The sequence below is a fragment of the Rattus rattus genome, chromosome 3 (genome assembly GCF_011064425.1).
Source record: "Rattus rattus isolate New Zealand chromosome 3, Rrattus_CSIRO_v1, whole genome shotgun sequence".
Lineage (NCBI taxonomy): Eukaryota > Metazoa > Chordata > Mammalia > Rodentia > Muridae > Rattus > Rattus rattus.
This window is the reverse complement of record NC_046156.1, coordinates 170,389,991-170,416,000: the sequence shown is the minus strand read 5'-3', so window position 1 is coordinate 170,416,000 and position 26,010 is coordinate 170,389,991. Positions and strand designations below refer to the sequence as shown.

General features: G+C 41.1%; 1 protein-coding gene across 5 annotated transcripts in view; it reads left to right on the top strand.

The window, feature by feature from the left end:
- Prlr (prolactin receptor) overlaps positions 1-26,010 on the top strand; it is a 169,088-nt gene that overhangs the window by 128,420 nt on the left and 14,658 nt on the right. For 3 of the 5 annotated variants that reach the window (XM_032898787.1, XM_032898785.1, XM_032898788.1), the window contains 8 exons: positions 9,112-9,221; positions 12,612-12,744; positions 14,250-14,419; positions 17,549-17,718; positions 19,079-19,220; positions 19,667-19,766; positions 20,280-20,349; positions 22,118-23,060. In XM_032898787.1, coding sequence (XP_032754678.1) covers positions 9,167-9,221; positions 12,612-12,744; positions 14,250-14,419; positions 17,549-17,718; positions 19,079-19,220; positions 19,667-19,766; positions 20,280-20,349; positions 22,118-23,060 — 1,783 coding nt within the window. In that variant the 5' untranslated portion in view covers positions 9,112-9,166. Of the gene's footprint in view, positions 1-9,111; positions 9,222-12,611; positions 12,745-14,249; positions 14,420-17,548; positions 17,719-19,078; positions 19,221-19,666; positions 19,767-20,279; positions 20,350-22,117; positions 25,296-26,010 lie in introns of those variants that run through there. The other 2 variants (XM_032898789.1, XM_032898790.1) reach the window with 2 other exon arrangements.

Genomic DNA, 26,010 nt, shown 5'->3' with positions numbered 1-26,010 from the left:
CTGTTGAATGATCTCTTGGGACTAACCACAAAATCCTGCAGGCCAGGAGAGAAAGGAATGTACAGACAGGGAAGGAGGGAGACATATATGTATGTATGGAAAAAGCTTTAAAGGTCAAGACTAGATTTTAAAAAAAAAATATGTAGCTTTTCTCCCCATTCTCCGATGCCACAGCTCAATCATTTGACCCCATATAAGCACAGGAGGAACAATGAAGAGAAGATAGGCTGTAGAGAGAAAGGAAGTTTAAACCCAAAATGTGGTAGGTACTGAATCCTTTTCCTTCTCCTGTGAGGGACTCTCCATATCCTGACTGAACTGGTAAAGAAAAGTAGGACTTAGAAAGAAGAGATAATTTCGACATATTCTTGGGGAGAGCTACTGATGGATTTACCAGCTTTCTCAGATGTGGATACAACTCATCCTCGATGCTCTGAAGATGTTCCCCTCAGACACCTGGCCATTTTCCCACTGATGCTCAAAGGAGGTCATGGGTTACTCAAGGCCACACAGTCACTGTGAGGAGGGAGAAGAACTGGACCTCACACTTCTTGTGCATAGAGATGAAACTGGACCAGATTTTCTCAAGTCTTTGGTTTCCTTTCAGTGCCATGATTCAAAACCTCCAAAAATCTCAAGCCGGCAGCAGAGGCAGTAAACCAGGAATTAATCTGTTTTACTTTCGTTTTAAATTTTCCATTTACTTCCAAGCGTGTTTCAAGAAATTAAGAAACACACAGAAATAGATAAACGTGTTACCAACAGTGATTTATTTGTGTGTGTGAATGTTTTTAATGAAATCTAAGGTTCCTTTGTATTTAATTAAACAGCACATACACACATACACACACCCCTGTAAAATAGGATCTTCTTTAAACAATCTGGCAAACCATATGTCTCCTCCTACTACTGTGGCCTCTTGGTAATGAAAGCTTTTGTAGAAACAAACTCAGTGAGATTTCTGTAACTTGAAGCAATGTTCATTGTTTAATCTCTTTACAAGAGGCAAGAGACTGACTCTGGTGCTTCTGGGACTGTCTGGGCTCTTCTGGGCTCTGGAGAACTCCTTTTGCCTTCTTGTTTTGGGACCCAAACTGAAGATGTACTATTGATACACTACTGTATCTCCAAGGCTTAGAAAAGAAAATCTCGGCCACATCCTGTGAGTGTTTCTGGATGAATAGTTACAGCCCTTTCACCACTACCTTTCAAATGGTTGAGTCGAAAGTAATTAGATTGCAGTATGTGCCTTTCCAACGTAATACTTCGGTATGTCTTATAATGATAGATGTTTCCCCATGACTGGGAAGAAGAAAATATTTGGGAACAATAATCCAATCAGCCTGTCCCACCACCACCTGACATTTATCAAAGTCTCAAATGTGGCATCTCACAGAGAAATGTTACCTTTACATCTTCCTTTCCCTCCTTTTACTTCTAACTGGAGCTCTCAAGATTCAGCTCCGAGGACAATCACAGAATTACATGTTTGACATGCCCCTTCCTGGGCCCCACATCCATAGACATATTACATTAGACAGTGTGTACAGAACAGTCTCTAAAGACAATGCCTAGGGAATATCTACCACTATAAAAGGACTACCATTGGCCTCCCATAGTACCCAGCGTTAGAGCCACCTTTGGTGAGTGGGTTTGAGCATGGAGACACTTATCAAAAAGAGGGAAGACAGCCTTGGAGAATTCAGAGTCTGTGGTACAAAGGTCATCATACCTGTTCCCTGTTCTCACACCAGGTGTGTTTTGTATGTCGGGGTGGGGCTCCTTAAAGGTGGGATCAATGGTTGTCTGTAGATACCTAAAGTGGAAAGTATGCCATAAACAATAGAGGTCTGGAATTCAACTGCTAAAATCTTCTTTACTCACTAGCTATGTGATCTTGGGCAGTTCAGAGAACATGTCTGGGCTGCAGCATCCTTATCTGCAAGATAAGAAGAATAATAGTCCCTATACTTCACAATCTTCATGTGAGTTAATCAAATTAACAAAGCAGTTCCTGATATGCAGTGTGTCCAATACAAGGCTCTCACACTATGTCACTAGCGTTGTTATGAAATAAGGTCTTTGATGTATACAACCCTTACCCTTTGAACATCAGTATCCTCATCTTGGACGTGAAAACAATAGGATGGTCATAGTAATAAGATTGATGATAGGGGTTGGGGCTTTAGCTCAGTGGTAGAGCGCTTGCCTAGCAAGCACAAGGCCCTGGGTTTGGTCCCCAGCTCCGAAAAAAAGAAAAAAGAGAGAGAAAAAAGGAGAAACAAAGAAAAAAAGGAAAAAGATTGATGATAATTGCTACTGTGATTCTTTAAAGGTATGTTGTATGAACAAAATATGATGTGAGAGGGCCTTCTATACCATAGCCTATAGTGCCATGAAAGGTTGAACATTTTGCCTTCAAAGTTGAGTCAGAGTCCAAAGAATAGATATAGTGTTTCTGTGGTGCTGCCTGCTCCGCATAATGGTGATCAATCAGAAACCTCTCTCAGGCCCAGTTTCCTCTCTGCCAGTGGGACCTTGTAATAAAGGTTTCTGTGTGTTAAGCAGCATGCCTATCAGTGGTCATTATTTCTGAATATATCTTCTAATAATCTAAAGAACTTTTTTGTTGTTGTTGTTGCTGCTGCTGCTGCTGTTGTTCATACATCTCAGTGGACCCAATTCAAAACAAGTTAATATACATCATCCATCAGTATCCAGGGAGACAGAGTCCTAGTGGTACAGGCCTTTAATTAATAAAGATACTTGAGGAAGCACAAAGATTACAAGTTCAAAGCTTGCCTTGGACAGAGGGTGAGTTCAAGACCAATATAGTCAGCTTGGCAAGACTATATTCAAAAGTAGTTGGGGAGTGGACAGGAGCTATACCTACTGATGGAGTGCCTTTCTAGCATATGTAAAGTCCTAGGTTTAAAAATTACTACCTGCAGGAGGAGAGAAAAGGGAAAGGGGGAAGGAAGGGGACGAGGTATAGGGAGACAGAAAAGGAGCAGAAGAAAGAAGAAGAAGAGATAGAAAAAAAGGAGGAGGAAGGAGGACTCATCTATAGTTAGGGCTGGGTTCAGACACAACCCCACTATTGTAGTGTATATACATAGCCTACACACATCTTCCCATATACTTTAATCACCCCCAGATTATTTATAATACCTAATATAATATAAATGGTATATTTATTTATCATATTAACCTATTTAGAGAATGACAAAAAGTCATATTCAATAGCCATGCAAATGCTTTCCAAAAGCTTTCAGTCTGGGGTTGATGAAGCTACAAATGCAGAAGCTGTGAATGTGGGGCACCCAACCATCCTCAGAGTCTCAGGGGACACAGTGTAGGTAGGAATAAGAACGCTCCCACCGTGGTAGTGTGAATCGTGGCTTGAAAGCCACTGGAGCCTGTGGAGTGGGTTGGTGAGCTGGCTGCAAAGCATTCTATCCAAAACATGCTGCTTTGCACTGTTATTTATTGATGGATGATTTCATGAGTGACTGATTCCTCTGGACCTCGGGCCAACATGGATTTTCCAACATCTGTCCAAACTCTGCCCTGTCCAGGGAGAATTAGCACTTACCCAGCTCCTATTCTTTCCTTTAAGCCAAAAAAGCTGAGTGAAAACAAAGCTGTGCCGTGAAAAGATGTGGTGGGGACTCTGTTGAGTGAGTCAGTATAATGGGAGTTGGGCGTGACGTCTCCAGCTATGGGACAGCATCTACATGTTAAGGTAACCTAGTGCAGAGGTAAATACAGCACTGAACTGTAATTTGCCACAGCTCGCTTTGAAGATAGATCAAACTATCCTTATGCAGGGCCAGCCTGAGCCAGCTCCCCTTTGGACCACGCTGTCTCTGCTAATTAAGTGCATCTTACCGAATGCACCTATCTGCAAGCCCAGCACGTGGATGTACACAGCACAGCTCCCTCTCAGGAACCTCTTGTGGTTTTGAAACAGGACGAGAGTGGGGTATGTGGAGTCAGAAGCGAATGCTTTAAAGTGTCGCCATAGCTATTGCTAGGAGCTTTCACACAACCATGACGATCTAGCTAAGCCACCGAGCAGCTGTCCAAATGGCAGCTGGCTTGGGTTGGTACACAGGGAGATAGATCACCTGGGAAATTTAATTGAAGATAAATTACCACACTGTGGCGTAAGCGTCTTTGCACTAGATTCATTTTAATAAAACACACTTATTCCTAGCTGGAGGTATTGCTCTGAAATCCAGGCTACAACAATCTTAATCTTCAGCGTGGTGTGAAACAGCTAATCCCTTCTGTTCTTCTCCTCACCCTGAAGAGATTATGTCTTTTGTTTTCCAAATTAAATGCTAGCACTCTGTTTTGGAATGAAAAGCCAGACTCCTGAGTACCAGCAGGCATACATGAGTTTCTTGCCCAGTTATTTCAGCCTCTGGCCATTTAGTACTGGGGGCAGCTGAGGAGATCCAGTCAGCAGAGGAGACCAAAGGAAGAACCTAGCAAGGCATAACACTTAATGGATACAATTTATTTAAAGTTAGTTTGCATAACATGGGGGCTTTCTTACATTTGGGAGACAAGAAAGATGGTTTTAGGTCAGTGGGAACGATATATGGCTGGAAGCACACTAGTTGCTTATAGTAAAGAACCAATATTGGTGAGCTTTATGTATGCAGGGCTTCCTTATGGTGAGGGCCTTGACTGCTGTGGGAGGAAGAGTCTGCTTTCTTCAGTGACATGGCCCCTGATAACTTCCCTGTGCTCTGCCACATTGTCCTACAACTGTGCATGTACAGGCGGTGCTAAGTGGACTCAATAAGGGTTTTTTTTGTTGTTTTTGTTGTTGTTTTTTTTAAAGCATATGAATTGAAAGGAATAGTGTTTGGGAGTGTTGGTGATAAATTGGTGGAGAAGAAAAGGATGCATCTTTGATCCAAATGTATTATATACCTATGTGAAATTCTCAAACAACTTTTAAAGTTTTTCAGAAACCAAAAACAACCCAAACATCTAGCAGTAGAATTAACAAAGAAATTATAGTATCTTATTCAGCAAAATATAAATGAAATAAAATAAAAAATAAATTATGTACCTCAACCAGAATGCATTGTACAATAATATAGAATGACCAAACTTGGATACATACTCTAAAATGCTTGTTATGTGATTATATTATAAAAAGTTTGGCAAGCCTAATTTTTTTGAAAATGTTAGTGGAAAACGAAACCCCCAGTGAACTAGACTGTTGGAGAGGCAGCAATGGGGGAGGGTTGGGAGGGGGAACACCCATAAGAAGGAGGGGGGAGGGGATGTTTGCCGGAAACCGGAAGGGAATAACACGAAATGTATGTAAAGAAATAATAATAAAAAAAAATAAATAAATAAAAAATAAAAAAAAAATAAAAAAAAAAAAGAAAAAAGAAAAAAAAAGAATCCTTGTAATTGAAAATAAATCACTAAAATATTTAATCATAAAAAAAAAAAAAGAAAAATGTTTGGGATCAGGAGTTAGCAGTTGTTTCTGGGCTCCTTTTTGTGCAACTTAGATGGAAGCATAGAGCTATTCACTTGAAAAATACTTAAGATTGACTCCTTTTAAAGTAAGTCTTAAATTGGCTTTGTCTATCAAGGACTAGGCTTGTAAGAGCTAAAATGATCCTTAGACCTTCTGCCTTGCTTATTGGGTACAGTTCTAGGGTTAAGGAGACTGAGTCAAATAGAGAGAGAGCACAGTGACAGAAAAAGCAGGATGGACAAGGGGCTAACATCAGGCAGTGATCTGTCCTACTTACCACTTGAAGGTCATGCTGCCTCCTCTTCTTTGGGATGCTTGCCACAATGTGAGTGGGAGGAGTAACCTAGACCATGGGTCCCTACCTGGTTTTCCATCTAGGGAGGAGTCATTCTATACTAGTCCCGAAAGAATGAGCTGCCAGACCATAGACTGCAATCTCAACTCTTGGCTTCAGTGGAAGGGGGTTGGCTTAATGGGAGACAGTAATAAAGAGGGGCTTCTGGAAGGAGTAGGTCTAAATAGGACCACTGTTGATGCAGAAAGCATCCCTAGAGAAAATGGTTAGGCGAGTTCTTGGCATGTGGGCCACAGCAGTATGGGGCATGAGAGGAGTCTGAATAAGGTTATGCAAAGTGGCATGACGATGAGACAGTCTGAGGCTTCAGAGGTGAAGAAAACCATCTACACTCATGGACAAAGTAGATAAAAGTTAAGAACTCACCGTAAACCTGTGCAGAGATAAAACTTTTCACTTTTCAACCACAGTCATACCACAGTCATACTTAGAGAGATGGGGATGTGTGAACCCTAAGATGACCTTGGGCTGAGTACGCAAGGCTCAGGTTTTGCTAACTGGAGTCCAAATATTTGAAGCAGTCGCACTATACCATCATGCAAAGTCGCGGGCCCTCATTGGTATCCCAACCCCCACTGAAGCCGTCAATATGGAAGCCCTTGCTAACTTCAACCTGGATCTGCTTGCAGTGAAGAATGGATTCAGAAAGATAAAAACCTAATCTATCCCTAGACCATAAAGTCTTGTTTGTAGGTCAGCAGGAGGTGTGCTTAATGCTAGGACCAAGGTTACTATGTGACCAGGGTTAACATTTAGCATAACCACAGAGTGTGAACAGTTGCCATTTTGTTTCCCTCTGAAAGTTTTCTTACCGCACCACAGTTACCTTGCCAGAGTATAAGATGAAGACTGAGTTGGGAAGTCACTGTCAGAAACACACTCAGAATGTATTTAATTCCTTGGCACAGGCAGCTAAGGGCATTAGAAAGTGTGTGGGTGTGACTAGATTCCAGCATATGTCAAAGAAATTACCTAATGAGAGCACGGAGTGGTTTCTGATAGCATTTTTAAAAGGTGAAACTTTAATGAGAAGTGTTTCTTTTTGATCCTACACCAACAGAAGAGGAAATAGAACTAAGTAAATCCATTCTTACTTCTGCCTACCTGGATTCCTATCTGAGTATTTCATTTGCAAAACAGGCAGAGCCCTGTCTGGCAGAGGTTTTCTGATTTCACCCACGAAGGGTGATTTATAGCCCGGTGATCTCAGATGTTGTTTTATGTGATGCCCAAAGGAGGAGGGAAGTTTGAATACAGGGATGTTTTAGAACACCTTCAGCCAGGGAGCAGAATCCCACTTCCAAGCCAGGCTGAGGTTAAAGGATGTTCAGGGCGAAGAAGTTTTCCCAAGTTGCAGGCAGATAAGAAGCTTAGACAGATCAATGGCATTGGACACCCTTAAGCAGAAGTAAAGCTATAACTGGGATAACCTCTGTCTACCCTCGCTCTCCTGCTCCTGGTTATCCATGTCTTGGTGTATTTCCCTCCATGGGTCAGTCGCTCCTGCCTTATGTATCTCCCTTTAGAAGGGGACAGTTTCCCTATCTGTCACAGATGTCATACAAATCATGATTTCTCAGATGCTCTGGGATTTGCCAGAGTTCTCTCTCTCTCTCTCTCTCTCTCTCTCTCTCTCTCTCTCTCTCTCTCTCTCTCATGTCAGCGTGTGGGGTAACAGCTTATTAAATCTCTCTACACTCAGTTTCTGAACCTGTTAAACTGGGCTGGCAGAAACCACTATCTCCTTCTGAGGCTGTGAAAAGGACAAAATGAAATTCAACTGGTTAAAGAACTCATGCCAGTGCCTGTTAAGGAGTTCGTTACTTAAAACCCATCAGAAGCCATGGATCACTTGGTTTAAAGAGGATGGCCCCAAGAGGTTAAAGGAAGTGGGTTAGATTGCGAATGTACCACCTAAGTGGGTATTTGCAAGGAATCCAGGCAAAGCAAGCGAAAGATCTCCAGCACTTTATTGAGCCTGTTAGTGGATTTGGATCCAGTTCTTAATCAGAATCTTCAATATAAGAGCAATATTTGGGACCTACATACCACATGCTTCCAGTGTCATTAAAATGTCTGTTTCTGGGTGATTCCACAAACAGTAGTGGCAGGTGTTACACACCTTCAAAGAGTCGCCCGCTGAGTGCTAGGTGTCTGGCAGTCAAAGCCCATCCCTGATCAGGAAGGATGGACAAATTCTGGTCCTTTGGAGGTTCATCCAGCTGCTCTTCACATGGCCTGTGATGAATAACTTTGCCCCCTAGATATTCTTCCCTTGATTTAAAAATAAAATTTTAAAGAAAATGAAAACCATGTGTTTCTGGAAATTTACATGTAGTTCATCAAATCTATTGTTTTTTGGGGCAGTGTCTGAAGTCTAATAGGACTAATGAGTCTTTTTTTTTTTTGAAAAATAAAAAGTCTTTAAAAATCTGTTTGTTTGGTTTCTTTTTTTTTTAAGAAGGAACTTGAGAGGCTTTGAAGACTGTCCCAAGAGTAAAAAAATAATAATATTAATAAATTGCTCAAAACTCTCAAGCCCTGCAGGTTCAAAATTGACTTAATACCCTGAACCCAAGAGGTTTGAATTATTACTGAAGTTCATTGTCTCTTGTTTTAGGGCTTGACAGAAAGGAGAGAGAAGCCACATGGAGGGTCACTAAAATTCATTGTGAGGTTTGCTTCATAGCCATGGCCATATCCCTTGAGACTTCCTGAACCTTCTCAGCCTGAACTTACACAGGGACCTCCAGGCCGACCCTCCCACTCTCAATCTGGCAGTATCGATGAATTGACCTGGTTGATGCTCCAAAGACTGGAGCCAAAGCCCTCCGTGAATGGTTCTCCTGTGGGGAACGCAATCTATGTTATATAAATGGCGGTGTACTATTAGACAGATAAACAATGGTGTGGAAAGAGAGCAACTTTGGTGAATGCAGAAAGAAATTAAAAAGAAAATACAATAAAAAGCCAACAGCCCGAACCGTCTTCCTGAACAGACTTCCCCTGTACTCTCTACACTGTTGTCTGACGACCTCTTGTGGTGAAATTTTTGCCAGCAAGTGTGAATCAGGGCTTCTCAGCCAAGCCATCCCATGTTACATTTTCCTACATTCTCTTCCCGCTGTTTTGTCACTCACATTAAGCAAGGAGCAAGAACCAATTGCAAGCACCCAGAATAGAGTGGTGCATATGCCTGACCAGCTGTCATTTAACAAGTGTTACCTGGTGTTTTCTCTTCCAGGGAGCCTCTGATACATTGCCTATAGCAAGAAGAAGGGGCCAACCTGAAGAAAAACATGCCATCTGCACTTGCTTTCGTCCTACTTGTTCTCAACATCAGCCTCCTGAAGGGTAAGAGACTCTCGTCTTGCTCTCCTTGTCTGGAGTGTTTATCAGGGGGTGGAGAGGCTGTCTCTGTCTGTTGCAGTGCAGCTATGAGAAAAGAAATGTCGGTGTCATGTGCTGCTGCTAAATTATTTGCCACATTTCTACATTAAAATTAATGCAAAACCTTGTCATGTGCTCCCTCTCTTCCATCCCCATTTTGAGAGGGGATTGGGAGGGCACAAGAGATGACAGGACCTGAGTCGCCATCCAGGTTCTTACAGTTACCAGCTGTGTGACTTGAACTACTTGTGTTTCTCTCTGTGGTTTTAATTTCTCCAAGGGAGGATAGTAATATTTCACATAGTTCAGATGAATTAATTAATATATTTGAAAATACCTTTGGACCGGGGTTGGGGATTTAGCTCAGTGGTAGAGCGCTTGCCTAGCAAGCGCAAGGCCCTGGGTTCAGTCCCCAGCTCCGAAAAAAAAAGAAAAGAAAAGAAAAGAAAATACCTTGGGAAACCCGTCATAAAATAACATAAAGGATTGCTATTACAAGGTGGGGAAGTAGTGCAGCCACTTCTGGCATTTGTCCTACTCAGAGAAACAAAATTCATAGCTAAATTAAAAGGTGTGTCTACATAGGTTTGCTACTTCTGTGTCTTTCTGGGGATGGACACTTCTGAATGTACCAATGTATATACCAACTGTTTATAGCACTGGGCTGTAAATGCTTCTGTGTGAATATGTGTATGTGTGTATGTAGAATAGGTGTATGTGAGTAACCTCTGTGTATACTGTGTACATATGTGTATGTTGGGGTGTGTGTGTGTGTGTGTGTGTGTGTGTGTGTGTGTGTGTGTATACCAGGCCATGCTACCATCATTATGACTTGGCATGTATTTCTCTCTGGATGTGTTTTATACACGAGTGTTATGCATTATCTGTGTGTATGGAATCAAGTGTCTGCATTTCTTAGACTTGTACGATATCCCTTGTGTCCCACCGAGATAGTCCATAAACTTTGTTTCCTCGAGGGGCCTGGAAGTATCATTTGACTAGTTGTCATTTCACATCCTTCCCATCCCCCTTGAAGGTTGTTGAATTTGCTTACTTTTTCAAGACAGGATTTCTCTGTGTAGTCATAGCTATCCTGGAACTCATTCTGTAGACCAAGCTGGCCTCAAACTCAGAAACCCACTTGGCTCTGACTCTAGGATTGAAGAAGTTTTTAATGAATAGTTCTCTCTACTTCCCATGCTTCTCCTTACCCATGACAGAAACAAACAAGCATAAAAAAAAAAAAAAAAAAAAAAAACCCTGTATTTTTGCAATGACTCTCAAGAGCACTGTCCTGACAAAAATCTTCCCTGGAGGATGAATAAGGCTCCAAATATTGGTAGATCCACCCAAGGCTCACACAGATTCTTTTCAGCAGTTCTGTGAGCTACTGTGACGCTCAGCTGGCCAGTCTTCTTTCCATGGCCCTATCTGGTACACCATACTAGATCATCCATTAAGTTCTTCTTCCTGAATAGATTTCATACAGACCCCTTTCCCGATTCATTATCCCTTTGCCATGATTCCCCTGACCTGCTCTGCCCAGATGGATGGGCAGCTAAAGCACCATCCTGAGAGCCTACCAGAAAGATTGAATAAATGTGGGAAAAGATAGAAGACACCTGAGCTGCTAACACCCAGGCAAAAGGGAGGATAGAAAATAAGAAGATATCGCATCAGTTATAGTTGGCCTCCCAAGCCAACAGCATCTGACAAAATCCCAAGGTTATTCTGTTCCTTTCAACATAACAGCCAAGCGTAAGAATTGGAAATAAGCCTGCCAAGAGCTCTGGAGATTAAGCAAGTGAAAAATCTCATCCCCCTGGCCACCTCACCTCCACCCAACCATCTTACTTCTAGCCTGACAATGGGAATAGATCTCATATGATGATGATAGCCCCCCCACTCAGAGTGGAATGAGCCCCTGTCCTACCTCTTACCAATACCTCTTCATAAAATCTGCAGAACCACAAGGAAGGCTCATAAAAAGAACGAAAGAAAGAGGGTCAGGGTATAAATATAAAAGGAAACTAAAATTGAGATTCAGTAAGCAGCAAGAGAATTACAAAAGATAGTAAAACTGGACCATAAGTCTGTAGAGTGCTCAGTCATAGAAAAGACATCCGTTTTACACTCACACATACAAGATTCAGGTTCGGGGGCCATTTTGGGAAAGAGGGTAGAAAGACTGTGAGAAGCAAAGGTCGAGGGAGACTAAAATGAAACATTGTCTTTCGGACATGTGGCAGCACCATGATACTCATAATTTCACATTGATATGTACAAGATCAAGCCAGTAACAGTCCATCACAGAGCAGGGAAGGGCTCCTGAGTCTCCACATCTAAGTGTTTGATTGCACTATTGACAGCTGGCAACTTCAAAGAACTAAGAATCAATTGTCCTTAAGTGCATAGCCCCTGGTATGTCAACCAGACTCCAGTGGGTAGCTTGACATTCTTAAGTATATAAAAAGCACAGATCACACTCTGTGTGTGTGCGTGCGCACACGTGTGTGCATACGTGTGTGTGTGTGTGTGTGTGTGTGTGTGTGAAAGAGAGACAGAGACAGAGACAGAGAGACAGAGAGAGAGACAGAGAGAGAGAGAGAGCTGGTATGAATAAGGACTAGAGGTAGATATGGGAAGTTAGGAAGAGAAGTGGGGGTGAATGTGCCCAAAATATATTGTATGCATGTATAGAAGTTTCAAAGAATTAATAAAAATATATTTTTCGAAAGTAAGGTCATTAGGCCAAGCTGTACAGAATCAAGGTAAAGGAGAAGGCAAGAAGGGAGAAGACAAGGGATGGAGGAAGCGGCAGTCCAGGGACACCCACATAAGGGGCCAATGTGATGCAAATGAAGAGAGCAGGAGTTGGTGCTGCAAGAATGCCAGAGAAGTTCCTGGAGAGTAAGGAGAGAATGTGCCAGAAAGCAGGACACCAACAGTGTATGCATAGGTCACTAGTCACTGAGAATGTTTTAGACGATAACCCTAACGCCTACTAGACTCTGTGGAAGAGGGGCTACAGACTTTCCATATGCATACATCTCTCTCCCATCAGTCTCACCCTTCATTGAAATGTTTGTTACCGGTCTCTATGAAAGTTATTGATAACTCCATCTCAAACTGCAAATGCATACCACCACCAAACACCATCTAAGTTTCCTGTGGGCACTGCGACAGCACAGAGGAGTACAGTTGGCTACTGGTGCCATGGTCTTTCCTAGCAATACACTAAGACTTCCTTGGTAGCCAGGGTGCCAATAATCTGCCTCTGTTGCTAGGAGCTCAGTTGGGTAGTTGAGTAGACTTCAATATTAACTCTAATGGCTGACTGCTTTTTGATTTTAGGACAGTCACCACCAGGGAAACCTGAGATCCACAAATGTCGCTCTCCTGACAAGGAAACATTCACCTGCTGGTGGAATCCTGGGACAGATGGAGGACTTCCTACCAATTATTCACTGACTTACAGCAAAGAAGGGTAAAAGATCTCTTTCCTTAATGTCAAACTCCAACAGAGTGCTCACATTCTCCCAGGCCCAACTTATGTTGGTTCTGAGTTAGAAACACCATGGGTTCCTGAATTTGCATCAATAAGGTTCATCCCACCAGGAAAGGAATCTAATGTCTCTGCCCATCTTGTTCTGTAAAGGTTTTTTACAGAACGGTCTTCAAATGTACATTGACCAGTAGTGTTATAATATTAACCAAGTTTCCAATTGTCTGTCACAAGTTGAGACTGCAGACCAAGTCACTATTTCCTAAGTGTTGGCTAATCATCCATAAACCACATGCCATCTGTAGTTTTTTCGTCGTTAATACACTACTTTTGTAACATAACCGAATTATATAAACTCTGTTGTGATCCTTGGCAGCCATGGTACATTAGGTTTTCAAATGTGTTTCGTGCCCAAGAAAATAGCCTTTAAGAAAAAAAAACTCGAGGATTATTTTTAAGCTAGTCTATAAAATACTATGTCAGCCAGTCATGGGAGTACACATTTGTTATCCCAGCATTCTAGAGGCTGAGACAGGAAGATCACAAGTTCAAAGACAGCCTGAACTACATAGAGAACCCTTATTCCAATCACAAAAGAATAAAATTCAAGATCTCCTGGAAGGCATATTTAAATGTAACACGGCCATGAGAGCAAAGCAAGATCATCTCAAGATGATAATGATAAAAATCACAGTGAGCCCCTCCCAGAAATCTTAAGTGAGCTGTAGAAATGTTAGTTTAGCAAAAAGTACACCTCCATATCTTGGACCTAAAAATAAAATATGTACTATTGATGGAAACAGCTGTGCCACTTTCTAAGGACTGCCTGTACACAAAGCTGTCCTCCCATCTGGGATCCAAACACCAATGGCACAAATTCTTAAAGAACCCGGAACTGGAGCAGCCTGCAACCCCTGTGTGGTGTGACTGGAGTTGAGGCTGTTAAAATATTCATATTTTAATGAGCCGTGTGGGGCTGAAATTTCCCCTTTCACACCCACGTCACTCTGTGGCTCACTTGATGCCATCTAAGATACATTGACACCAGTGTGTCTCACCCTGTAAATCACAGCTCAGCGTGTTTGTGTGACCACTGCTGCATTACGGGTGGTCCTATGATGTGGAGAGGTGCTAATGAAGGTCCCAGCTGCCCAAGGCTGCCCAGCAGCAGTATGATTGGTATGAGTGTGCCCTGGCCACTGGTAACTCAGAAAGACAAATCACAAGGTGCATAGAAGCACGTGCAGAACAAGGGTTGGTGAACAGCAGAGCACTAGGGTGTTAAATTAATTTTTCTACTCCTCCTTCCAATACACTTCTTTCCCTCACTCCCCGGAGATATGACCAGAGCACAGAGCCACAGGAACCTATTTTTCTGCTTTCATACTTGCTCTGAGTTATCCTCATAACTCAGGAATATTAATCTATTAAGAATAAAAATGAGGCTGCTACTTTCTTATTCACTCTTAATACATTACTCGTTGCAGAGAGAAAACCACCTATGAATGTCCAGACTACAAAACCAGTGGCCCCAACTCCTGCTTCTTTAGCAAGCAGTACACTTCCATCTGGAAAATATACATCATCACAGTAAATGCCACGAATCAAATGGGAAGCAGTACCTCGGATCCACTTTATGTGGATGTGACTTACATCGGTAAGGGAAGGGGAAGTGGGTGGGGAATTTGTTACTGTTACGTAGTTATCAAAATTGAAACTCTGTCTGGCTCTTCCTGGCTTATGGGTGGATTCCAGATAAGAAAGATGAGAGAACTCACAGTATCTTCATTAAGAAAGCATTTCACACCAACAGTGTTGACTTTTCAGAGAGATTAGTACTTGAGATCTTCATGTTCTCATATTTTCCCTCAACTCTAACCCTCGTGTCTTTTACCCAGTGAGGGCTCTCTGTGCACCTCTGCCCTCTTCCTGCAGCTCTCTTGCCCTCTCTACCGGCCAACTAGAATTTCTTTTTTTGTTTGGTTTGGAGGTGCAATCCAGAGCTGCCCGTGAAGACCAGCTCTCCCATTGAGCTACATCAACAGCTCAAAGGTCTTTTCTTTTTCAGAGAGGCAAGGAGGTTCTCTGAAAATGAAGGTCTTTTAAAAAGATCTTCTGATTCACAGGAATCAACCCAACTGCTTTGACTGAAACTTAGCTCTCGACAATATTATATCTCTTTCCTTATTAATTTGAGATATTATTATTATTATTATACAAAGACAGGTGAGGGTGATTGGGGTATGGCTTAATGACAGGATGCTGCCTAGTATGAATTTAAAAGACCCTAGGATCAAGTATCCCCAAAATATAATTATAATAATAGTAATAATAGTAATAAATATTATAATAATAATAGTGACAATAGAAAATAAGTATTAACTGGCTGAAAGTCAATGTCACCTACGTAATATTTGGGGAAAAGGTTTATAAAGCCAAGCAGTTGGTCTGAGAGATGTCTCTTTGTACAATCAGCATTAATGCAACAGGGCAACTGAAAAGAGCTATACTAGCTTTTATGGTTCAACAGATAATAAATAAACTTCTAGGAAAATAGCTAGGATAAGGAAAATGAGGTTTATTATTTGCCTTAGATAATAATTTATAAACCAGTTACACGATTTGAAATTGCTCAAGTCTTCATAACTTAAGTAATAACATGCAACAAGAGAAATCAGGAGACCTTACAATACACACATCTTTCTCCCAACTCAATGTCTTCATTTTTGTTTATTTGTTTGTTTTGTTTTCTGTTTATTTACTTTTAATAATACACTGAGTCCAATTAGTGCTACCCACATGGGGTCTTCCAATGAGGCATGGGCAATCTACAAGTAGCCACCTCCCCTACCCCTAAAGAAAAGTGAGTTTTTTTTCTCCTCCAACCTCTACTAACTACCAGTAGCTCTTCAACTAGGGGTTGGGCCTCAGGAGCCCCTCCCACTCCTGGTTCGATCTCATGCAGATCCTTTACAGAGAGCCACAGTGGCTGTGAATTCATGTGTACAACAATCATGTCATGTCTAAAACACAGCATTTGCCAGCACTCTTCCCTACCCTCCCACTATGACATTCTTTCTGCCCCCTCTTCCATGATGTTTCAAGAGCCTTGAGGAGAGGGGGTTGATACATGTGTTGCATTTCAGCTGGGCACTCGCAGTGAAAATAAATAGCATGTTATTGACCAACAGGAAAGAGGAGGTGAGGCAAGCTAGCACCCTAGTTATTTCACTATTAGGAGAGTAGTTCCATGACCCATACTTGGAGGAGTCTGAGGTTAGGGGCCTCATGAACATGCCCTGGGGTTGCTATTTTATTGTAGTAAAATACATATAATAAAATCATCATTTTAAAATAATATTAAGCTGTAAAATTCATGTGGTTAGTTCATTTAGAAAGTTACATACCCATTACTTAATTCTAGCTCCCTTCTGAGGGAACAAAGGCTATTTTAAATTGCTTCCAAATAAAAGATGCCCCCGTGTTTCAAATAACACTCATAATAATATGCTCCTTAGGCTGGTAATTGTCTCTCTTCTGCACCTGGTTTCTCTTCTACTGAAAGAGCACAGGAATACAGGTTCACAATGTTTGGGGAGGGGCTTCAATGATGATGCATTATTAGAGCATTTATCTTATTAATTAAAAATAGAGTCTTCTCCCACACAATACATCCCAACCACAGTGTCCCCTCCCGCCACTCCTCCATGGTATGCATTCACAAAATCTTAATGAGGTATGTAGCTATAGGATGTCTCTCACCCTCTCAAAAATCACCACCACTCCTGAGAGGAGGATGGCTAAATCCACACCCTGAATCCACACTTAGAGGTGACAGCATTGCTTCTGTGTAAATAATGTACTGCAAAATTTTGCTTAAATCTTCTGCCTTAATATTTCTTTAGTTTTGTTTTTAATTTCTGAATAGTCAGGCATTGTAACCCCCAATTTTTTGACCCCTAATTTGTTGTACAAATGCTTTGGTCTACCAGGGAGTGGGTTGAGGTGTTGAGGTAGCCAGGGCTTGTCTGTACAGCTGGTATGAGACCATTTTAATAAACTGCACATCTTTAGAAAATTAAAGGAAGAAATGTTAAGCATTTGCTAGTGGTAATTCAATAAACATTTGATGAATGAATGAATGAATGAATGAATGAATGAATGAATGAGCCAACAAGATATTTGAGGGTTAATTATGGAAACACTGTCAAAAAGTTCAAGTGCTGTGCACACCTTAACCATTTATTATCTGGCAGAGTGAATGCTGTTCTCCATAAGGAGTAATGCATATTTTGAGTGTAGAACACAGTTAGTTGATAAAGGCAGAAATCTGTAAACATGTTACCTGCAAAATTTTAAATATGAATGGGTGTGCAGTTTTTCTTCAAGGAGATGCTTGCTCCAAATGAAGGAAGATAAACTATTTCAAATCCCTTTCCCAATAATCACATATAGCAACTTCAACTTGAAACTCCCATCTCCACTGTTATTACACAGTCATTGCCCTCAGGAAAAGAATGTAAACATGTGTGTGAATCTGGTTGGTGTTAAGTAAAAAAAGAGTCAAAACAAAATCTCAGTTGGTTAGTATTGTTAGCATTCAAACCCTATGCTCAAGAACAAACATGCTTGATTACATATTAAGAGGAAGAAGGTAGTTATCATGTCCTCTAGGAGCTCATAATACAGTGGAGAAATTAGTCTGATAGAAAATGCAAGTTATTTTAGAGAACAGAAAAGGAGGTCAAAGCAATGAAGGAAAATAAAATTTCTTTTATATCTACAGTTGAGCCAGAGCCTCCTCGGAACCTGACATTAGAAGTAAAACAGCTAAAAGACAAAAAAACATATCTGTGGGTAAAATGGTCCCCACCCACCATAACTGATGTAAAAACTGGTTGGTTTACAATGGAATATGAAATTCGATTAAAGCCTGAAGAAGCAGAAGAGTGGGAGGTAAGTCAACCAGAAGCTAACTGGAAGAAGCATGGCCTTTGGCAAGGAGAAACCTCTCATAACAGAATGGATCATTTCTCTAATTAGTTGCCCACCATGTTGGCATCCCCTTGTAGGCATGGTCCTCCTGGGTATGGAAATTCCTCTCCCTTCTAATGAGATCGAACGCTGTTCATACTCAGAACTCTCAGAAAGACAGCTTGTACTGGACAGGCTCCCAACTTGCCTTCCTAAGGATGCATCAAATCCAGATGCCTCTGGAAGAACTTAAACTATACTGAGGAGGCAAGAGAGTTTCAGTTAAATCTGTACATCTGTAATATGTTTCTAAAAAATACTTTGTAATACTTCAGTATAAAAAGATAAGGTCATAACTATAGGCATTATAATATTCTACCCTTAATTATCTTAGCATATGTCTCTGTTAAAAGAGGAACATTTGCAAATGTAGTCAAAATTAGGACCACACAATTTTAAATGTAATTAAAACCCCCAAATAACTTTGTAATTAGTCTATTCTAATTTGCCTTGTCTCAGTTCCTTCAAAATAAAATATTTATTAACTGGTTTGTCCAAACCAAAGTCTACTCCATGCAATGAGGACAGGAGGTCACATCAGGATGTCACACAATCTTCACTTTTTATTAGTCTTTTGTTTAATCACTTAGCTGCTGTTTCTGCTTCAGTGACTTTTGCGACCAGACTTTAGATTTAAGGACTGGGTTAGATTCAAGTTGAATACCATGTAGCGCAACGTACTGTATAAGTAATTAGTTTGAACTTTATACTATATTCATCGTCATCGTTGTCGTCATCATCATCATCATCATCAAAAGGCACAAGCCATTTGACTGGCCTCATATAAATAACACTAAGTCCTAGATTAGGGAGGTAGAAATCTGATGTCTTCCTTGTTAAGTATCATTTTATTCATGGACAATTACTTCAACATACAAGAAGACTTGGATTTCTTCTCTTCGTAGTTTTAGCACCAACAAATGATTCTTTGAGTCAATTACTTCACTAGAATTTGTAAACTAATAATTTTATTCTCTCTCACATGTGTGAGTTAATTTGTCACCAAGTATTCTGTTGGGTTTTTTTGAGACACGGGTTTTTCTGTGTTGCCCTGCTTTTCAGGAACTCACTCTGTAGACCATGCTGACCTCAAGCTCACTTTTTAAACTTTGTGAGAGAATTTTTAGAAGAAGACAGAAAGGATAGAATAGAGTGATGCAAACAGGGCTTTGTCTAAATAGCCATATAACCTAAATCCCCAATATTGTATTTTTTTTTAAAAAAGGCTCTTTCCTCATAACAAAATTCAGAAGTGTCTTCTGTTTTCCTTGTCCCTCTTTAGATCCATTTTACAGGTCATCAAACACAGTTTAAGGTTTTGGACCTATATCCAGGACAAAAGTATCTTGTCCAGACACGCTGCAAGCCAGACCATGGATACTGGAGTAGATGGAGCCAGGAGAGTTCCATTGAAATGCCAAATGGTGAGTGTTTGGGCTATAATTCTTACCTGTGTTTATAAATAATATATACAATAAAACTGCATGTAATAGCTATTAATATAGAAACTATTTTAAGCCTCAGCTAGAAAAAAATAGTTTAAAATGCGATTATCATCTCTTAATCTAACAAAGAGACGTTTGAAAGAATTGTATTACTGCCTGAATCACAGTTGGCAAACACCAGGTTTTAAGATAAAGTTGCAGAATAAAGCTATAATGTCTTCCAATGACTCACTGGTCATTCATTCTGACCTCCCTGTTTGCCTTATGCCTACCCACTATTGATGGATGGCTTTTCAAGTTAAGAGATATAAGTGGAAAGAAAAGAATCTTCAGTTCCTGAGTTCCGTGTGTTATGTTGGCTGGCTGTTCGGTTTTTAGTGATGATGTTATATGTGACCAGAGCTTTCTGGCTGTTTATTTTTTAGACTTCACCTTGAAGGACACAACCGTGTGGATCATTGTGGCCATTCTCTCTGCTGTCATCTGTTTGATTATGGTCTGGGCAGTGGCTTTGAAGGGCTATAGGTACTACTCTGTCTCTCAGCCCTTCTCTCAGTCATTGCTATTGGGAAAAATGACAAAAAGCACTGATACAAAGAGGATGGAAACCAGCAAACTGCCTAAGCACCTCATTTATCCATTAGTCCCAGTAATTTTGCTCATACAAAAAAAAGTAATTTTTTTCAGAGGTTTTTTTTAAGTATTAAAATGTGCTTATTTAAATCCAGTACTCTTTCCATCAAATAGGGATTTAGAGCTGTAAAATTGTGGAAATCTGACATATGCAGCCAACATTGAGAAAACCAAATAGAATAATCCAGTAGCTTGAAATCATCACCCAAAATTAGCCAGCATAGGGTGTAGTGTGTCTTCACAATTACCGTTAGTATTTGCTATTACTTTCACACAGCCACAGACTTCAACCTCTGAAAGCCCACGCATCAGCTATTTGGGAATTAGAAAGTCAAAGAAAAAGTCTTTCAAATATTAACAATGAAAAGATGAGTCATTTATCCACTCTCACAAATTATTTTATAGCATGATGACCTGCATCTTTCCACCAGTTCCTGGGCCAAAAATAAAAGGATTTGATACCCATCTGCTGGAGGTAAGTGCCTGAAGCAGAGGACGCAGTCTGACTCACTGCTTGGTGATAATGAAGTTCACACATGCACACACAATCCCATCGATCCAATCTGGACCTCTTGACCATCCTTTCCCAGTGGTCCCTCCTCAGCACCATGTATGTTAACAGATGGAGGTGTTTGGGATGAATGTGTTGATCATCATATTCTAAATGGTAGAGGGCAAGAAGAGAAACCTAAAAAACCACCCAAATTCACGGTGAGCCATGCTGTGTTGCCCAGGGATGCTCCTGAAGACAGGGATGACTGCTTTGTTCAAATAATGAATTTATAAAGAAAGCAGATATTTTAGCTAACTCACTACCACTATCTCCCTTACACACGAGTCAAAGCTTCCACTTGAATGTTTCTTACATAAGCCGCTGTGACAGAATTTCCCATTGTCCCCATGCTCCCTGTGAGCAGTCAGTAGATCAGTACTCTATGGGCTGGTGTTTCCCTAAGCTCATTAGGCTGATCTGAGACAAGCCTAAAGCATCTGTCTCTAGGTTGAAATGTATAGCTGCAATTTTACCTTAACAGTAATGTATAGAGAAGCTTTCACCTATATTTAAAGGTAAATGCCAGTTGATATTATTACCACAAGTTTAACTTGTCTGCCAAAATCACTTTGATTGCAACTGTTACAGCAAGGACTAGAACTAAGGAGTTTGGACTTCAGGTCCAGTGATCTTACCACCATTCTTCAGTTCAGTATTGACCTTTATAAAACCAACAGGAACATCTCAGCCAAGCAAGTCACCCACTGTCTAACTTGCAATGTAACCCGCTAGCCTCAGAGACTTAACGATAAATGGCTATTTAGGGCTATGTTTTTTATAGTCTTTCTCCCATTAGCTCTAACGCTCAAAAGAACCCTTGCAGATGACTGCTGCTACTCCCATCGTAAGATCGGAGACGCTGTGGTACAGCGAGGAAAGTAACCTACCGGAAGTCATAGCTACATTATAAGGGATAAAAGTCAAGGCTTAGGCACATGGCCTAAGTTAGAGGACTGGGAAGGAAAGGCAGGGGTGTGGGGGGATTGGAAGAGGAAAGGGTTGGGGTAAGAGGGAGAGAAGGAGTAGAGGGAGACAATGTGGAATAGCGGATGAAAGAGGAAGAGGAAGGAGGTGAAAGAATAGAGAAGGAGCTAAAAAGATAGGATCAGAAGAGAAAGGAAAGGAGGGGTGGGAACTAATAAGAGTGTGAGGAGGAAGATGCGTGGCTGAAGCCAGAGACAAGAACTAGCTCACTGTCACCACAGTCCAAAAAGTGATAGAGGAGCCTAGGAGGACAGCCACCGTAGCTCAGAACTACTCAGCCACTGAGGGTCAGGGTCACATGTCTATGCAAACACTGTGACACCAACTGTTTCACGAGACATTTTCATCTTGTAGTTATATGTTTATGATGCATTGTTCTAGGCCCATTAAGTCCATGACCACTATTAGAACCGCAGGGATAAATTAGGAAAGACATAAAAAGAACTCAAAAGGTTCCTCTGGGTGGCCTGACACTCACATGTCTGCAGCCCGGGGAGGGGGGGATTCTGTGAGTCTGCTCACAGGGGCCTTCTCCTGAGCAGAAGGAGGTGGAAAGCTACCATTCCAAGACTAAGCAAGATACAGCCTGGCTGCTGCCCCGGGAGCAAAGCTCCTTTATTCTGCTCAGTCACCGCTCAGCTGTGACGCTGAGGGTGACGTGTGATGAAGCTAACAGCCATCTCTCCTTGTATCTGTGTTTCAATAGAAGGGCAAGTCTGAAGAGCTGCTGAGTGCCTTGGGGTGCCAAGACTTTCCCCCTACTTCTGACTGTGAGGACTTGCTGGTGGAGTTCTTAGAAGTTGATGACAATGAGGACGAGCGGCTAATGCCATCCCATTCCAAAGAGTATCCAGGTCAAGGTGTTAAGCCCACACACCTAGATCCCGACAGTGACTCTGGTCACGGAAGCTATGACAGCCATTCTCTTTTATCTGAAAAGTGTGAGGAGCCCCAGGCCTACCCCCCTACTTTCCACATCCCTGAGATCACTGAGAAGCCAGAGAATCCTGAAGCAAATATTCCTCCCACCGTGGACCCCCAAAGCACCAACCCCAATTTTCATGTAGATGCACCCAAATCTTCAACATGGCCGTTACTGCCTGGCCAAAACATGCCCAAATCTCCTTACCACAGCGTTGCTGATGTGTGCAAGCTAGCCAGAAGTCCTGTGAATACACTGGACTCTTTCTCGGACAAAGCAGAGGAAAATGTTCTAAAGTTGTCTAAAGCCCTTGAGACTGGAGAGGAAGAAGTGGCTGAGCAAGAAGGGGCAAAAAGCTTCCCTTCTGACAAACAAAACACACCTTGGCCGCTGCTCCAGGAGAAAAACCCCACTGTCTATGTTAAACCCCCAGATTATGTGGAGATTCACAAAGTCAACAAAGATGGAGTGCTATCATTATTCCCCAAGCAGAGAGAAAACAACCAGACAGAGAAGCCTGGGGTTCCTGAAACCAGTAAGGAGTATGCCAAGGTGTCTGGCGTTACGGATAACAATATCCTCGTATTAGTGCCAGACTCACGAGCCCAGAGCACAGCGTTGCTCGAGGAATCAGCCAAGAAGGCTCCACCATCGTTTGAAGCGAACCAATCTGAGAAAGATCTGGCCAGCTTCGCTGCAACCTCAAGCAACCGCAGACTCCAACTGGGCAGGCTGGATTACCTGGATCCTACGTGCTTCATGCACTCCTTTCACTGATAGCTAGACTTATGGAACGATTGGCTAAACTGTGATTTCTCTTCAGGTAACACTACAGAGTCATGAAGTAATGTGGTCTGCTAGCAAATGTTACAGAATGTGGGTATAAAAAAGAAAAAAAGAAAAACACTACTTCACTCCTTCTCACGCTTCTGTTCATCGCTTGCCTCTTTTTAACAGCTGATCTCCAAAACAAATCAACTTGTTTCCTGTGATCTGTAGTTTGCTCTTTGCATATATATATATATATATATATATATATATATATATATATATATATAAAATAGTGTTCAATGAAATTAAAAGCACATCGCTTATTATTCTTGAGGGATGGTGCCAACAGGTATTAGCCTCTGCAATAGATCTGTCATCTGACAAAAGGTATGATATAGTCAAAATGACTTAGCACAAGAAGATGACAGAAGGGTTGAAAATGCCATGAAAACTGCTCTTAAGAACTGAGGGCTAAGCCTTTACACTCCTCTTTCATTTTCACGATGATGGTCCAGATAGTGCACTTTTTTGAAAGAATACGTTCCAGGACACCAGCCAAACCGTTTACATCAGTCGCTTTACCTTAAGGACCCATTGCCTGTACGCAAATGGGTTCAAGCCCCTAATGCTTTCTTAAGGTGATTCGAGTATGTTAAGCCTGGGTTATTCTGCTGAAACTTTATTTTCTTCTAAGGCTTCTCGAGTGTATAGTTTGGGTAAATAAAATTTTCTTACAAAGTAAGGCCAATGAATTCCACATAGGGAACCATTTCACATGCTCTCCTTGCTTCATTTGAGCAGGGCGTGACTTGTTATAAACCCGAGTATTTTCTTAGTAGAAAAAAAATTTCCCAAAGACTAACTTTAATCTAAAAGGTAATCATTGCAGGACTCTAATAGGAGTGTTGCCTTACTGTACATAAAATTCTACTTTAATACAAACCCGTAAGTTTCGCAATGTATTTTTGAAGACTATTTTTCTATCGCTTAGGTAAAGTAAAGACTATTTTCTAACTTCCCAGTACTGCTGTTTACGTATTCGAGTGAGTAGAGTAATTTCTGCTGCCAAGTTACAATGAGTATTCAAAGTTGTTCAGTATATGCAGTCCCTGTTAAACTGAAGTGCCAGGCAACCCATTGCCTATTGAGGAATGCGAAGTGGATGAAAACACCAATTGAGTACAATAGAGTAAAGTTTATCTGATTATTTTTATCCCCAGGATACTTCAAACAGCAACCATCACTAACTTTGCGTTTTAGAGCTTTCCATAGACCTATTTCTCCCATGAGCTTAGGGCTTTGCCCACCTATGAGTGAATCTCACAAACCACCATGAACAAGGGTAGTGGTGGCGGATGAGGGTTTCCAAGACAGAAATCTGACTTTGTTTCATTTACTTTTATCCTGAACACAAAAGGATTTTGAGCAAAATCAAACGTCAGCATCTCCTTGGAATACATCCATTTGTAAGATCTTGGCAGAGGCTGTGCTTGCGTCAGGGATGTTAAGATAAAAGTTTTAGGGAAGCAAGCATCTGCCCAGTGATAAGAACAGTTTTAAAGGTCAGGGGATGGTAGAATCGGCAAGGCAAGTCCAAGGGCAGGCTTCCTGAGAAGGTTCAAAGCAAAGCCTTGGATCTCTAACAGCATCTGTGATTCACTCTCCCTCCACTTCTCACCTATTGGCAAATCAAGTCTCTGTCCTTTCACCGACTGAATATAAAGACTCTGAACTCTGCTCTGGTAGAAGCAGGACTCAAAGATTCTCCAATGACTGAAAGGAAACCTAGAGCCAACGCTTCCAGAACTCCAAATGCAAACAGCCAAAGCTTATATTCCTAATACATAAAGTATCTTGTGAATGGCAGAAGCATTTGAGAAAAATTATCCAGGCTCATGCAATACCCTGAAGCCTCCATACTGAATGTCTGAGAACCAACTGCATCACATGGGCACTGCTTGGAAATTGTGTTTGCAGCTTCTTAAGCATTTTCGAAGACATACAGAATTGGAGTCTGAATTTTACTGCATTTACTACGCTCCCAGATAACTCACAGGCATGCTCGAGCTGGAGAAGCATTTTTTTTCTATGATCATTTTCATGAAAAATTATTTTTCTCTCTGTTGCAAAGGATGGAGCAAGCCTATTTCACTCAAAATGAGCAACACTGTACGTAAAGAGAAAACAAAAACAAAACTCTAAGGGATTTCAGATTCACATAATGATGTAGCTTATATAAAGTCACATAAGACAAGGACATGCAAAATATACATAACTTCCAAGAGGGTCAGTGAACTTCATTCACCTTGAAAACCACTGACAAAGAAGATAAAAAGCCAGTGCAGACTGAACCTTCTTCCCAACATAGTCTATCCTAATAAATAAATGCATTTATTTACAAATCACCACTATAAAATTGATAGTGCATCGCTTGAAATTTCTAAAAATGGGCTTCAGATATATAATTTTGCAAATGTGAAAAACATGGCTGTCTGAAGTTGTTGCATCACAAAAATAAGTTAGCATTCACGGAAGAAAATCAAATCTACATAGTTCTACTCATTTATTGAATTTTTGTGGTCAAATATTTTCAATCTAAAGCTTGGATGAAAGAAGGCATATTAGGGGTCAAGATACCTGGGTTCTAGTCCTGTTCGCCTTGGAAAGACCAACTGCCTGTTCTAGTTTTCTCTGTGTTGGACCAATCATTTCTACAGCCTTTTGAAGTTCAGTCTCTTTGATTCTATGGCTCAGTGAATAATCAGAACCAATCCCTTGCATCTTAGTGACGTTTTCAGGCAATTAGGGAAACGCAGAGTCACCTTCATTCATGTGCTCATCCTGCTTCGCTCTTTAAAGTCTCAGCACCCATTTGTCTTCACATACTGAACATGTATTTCATATTA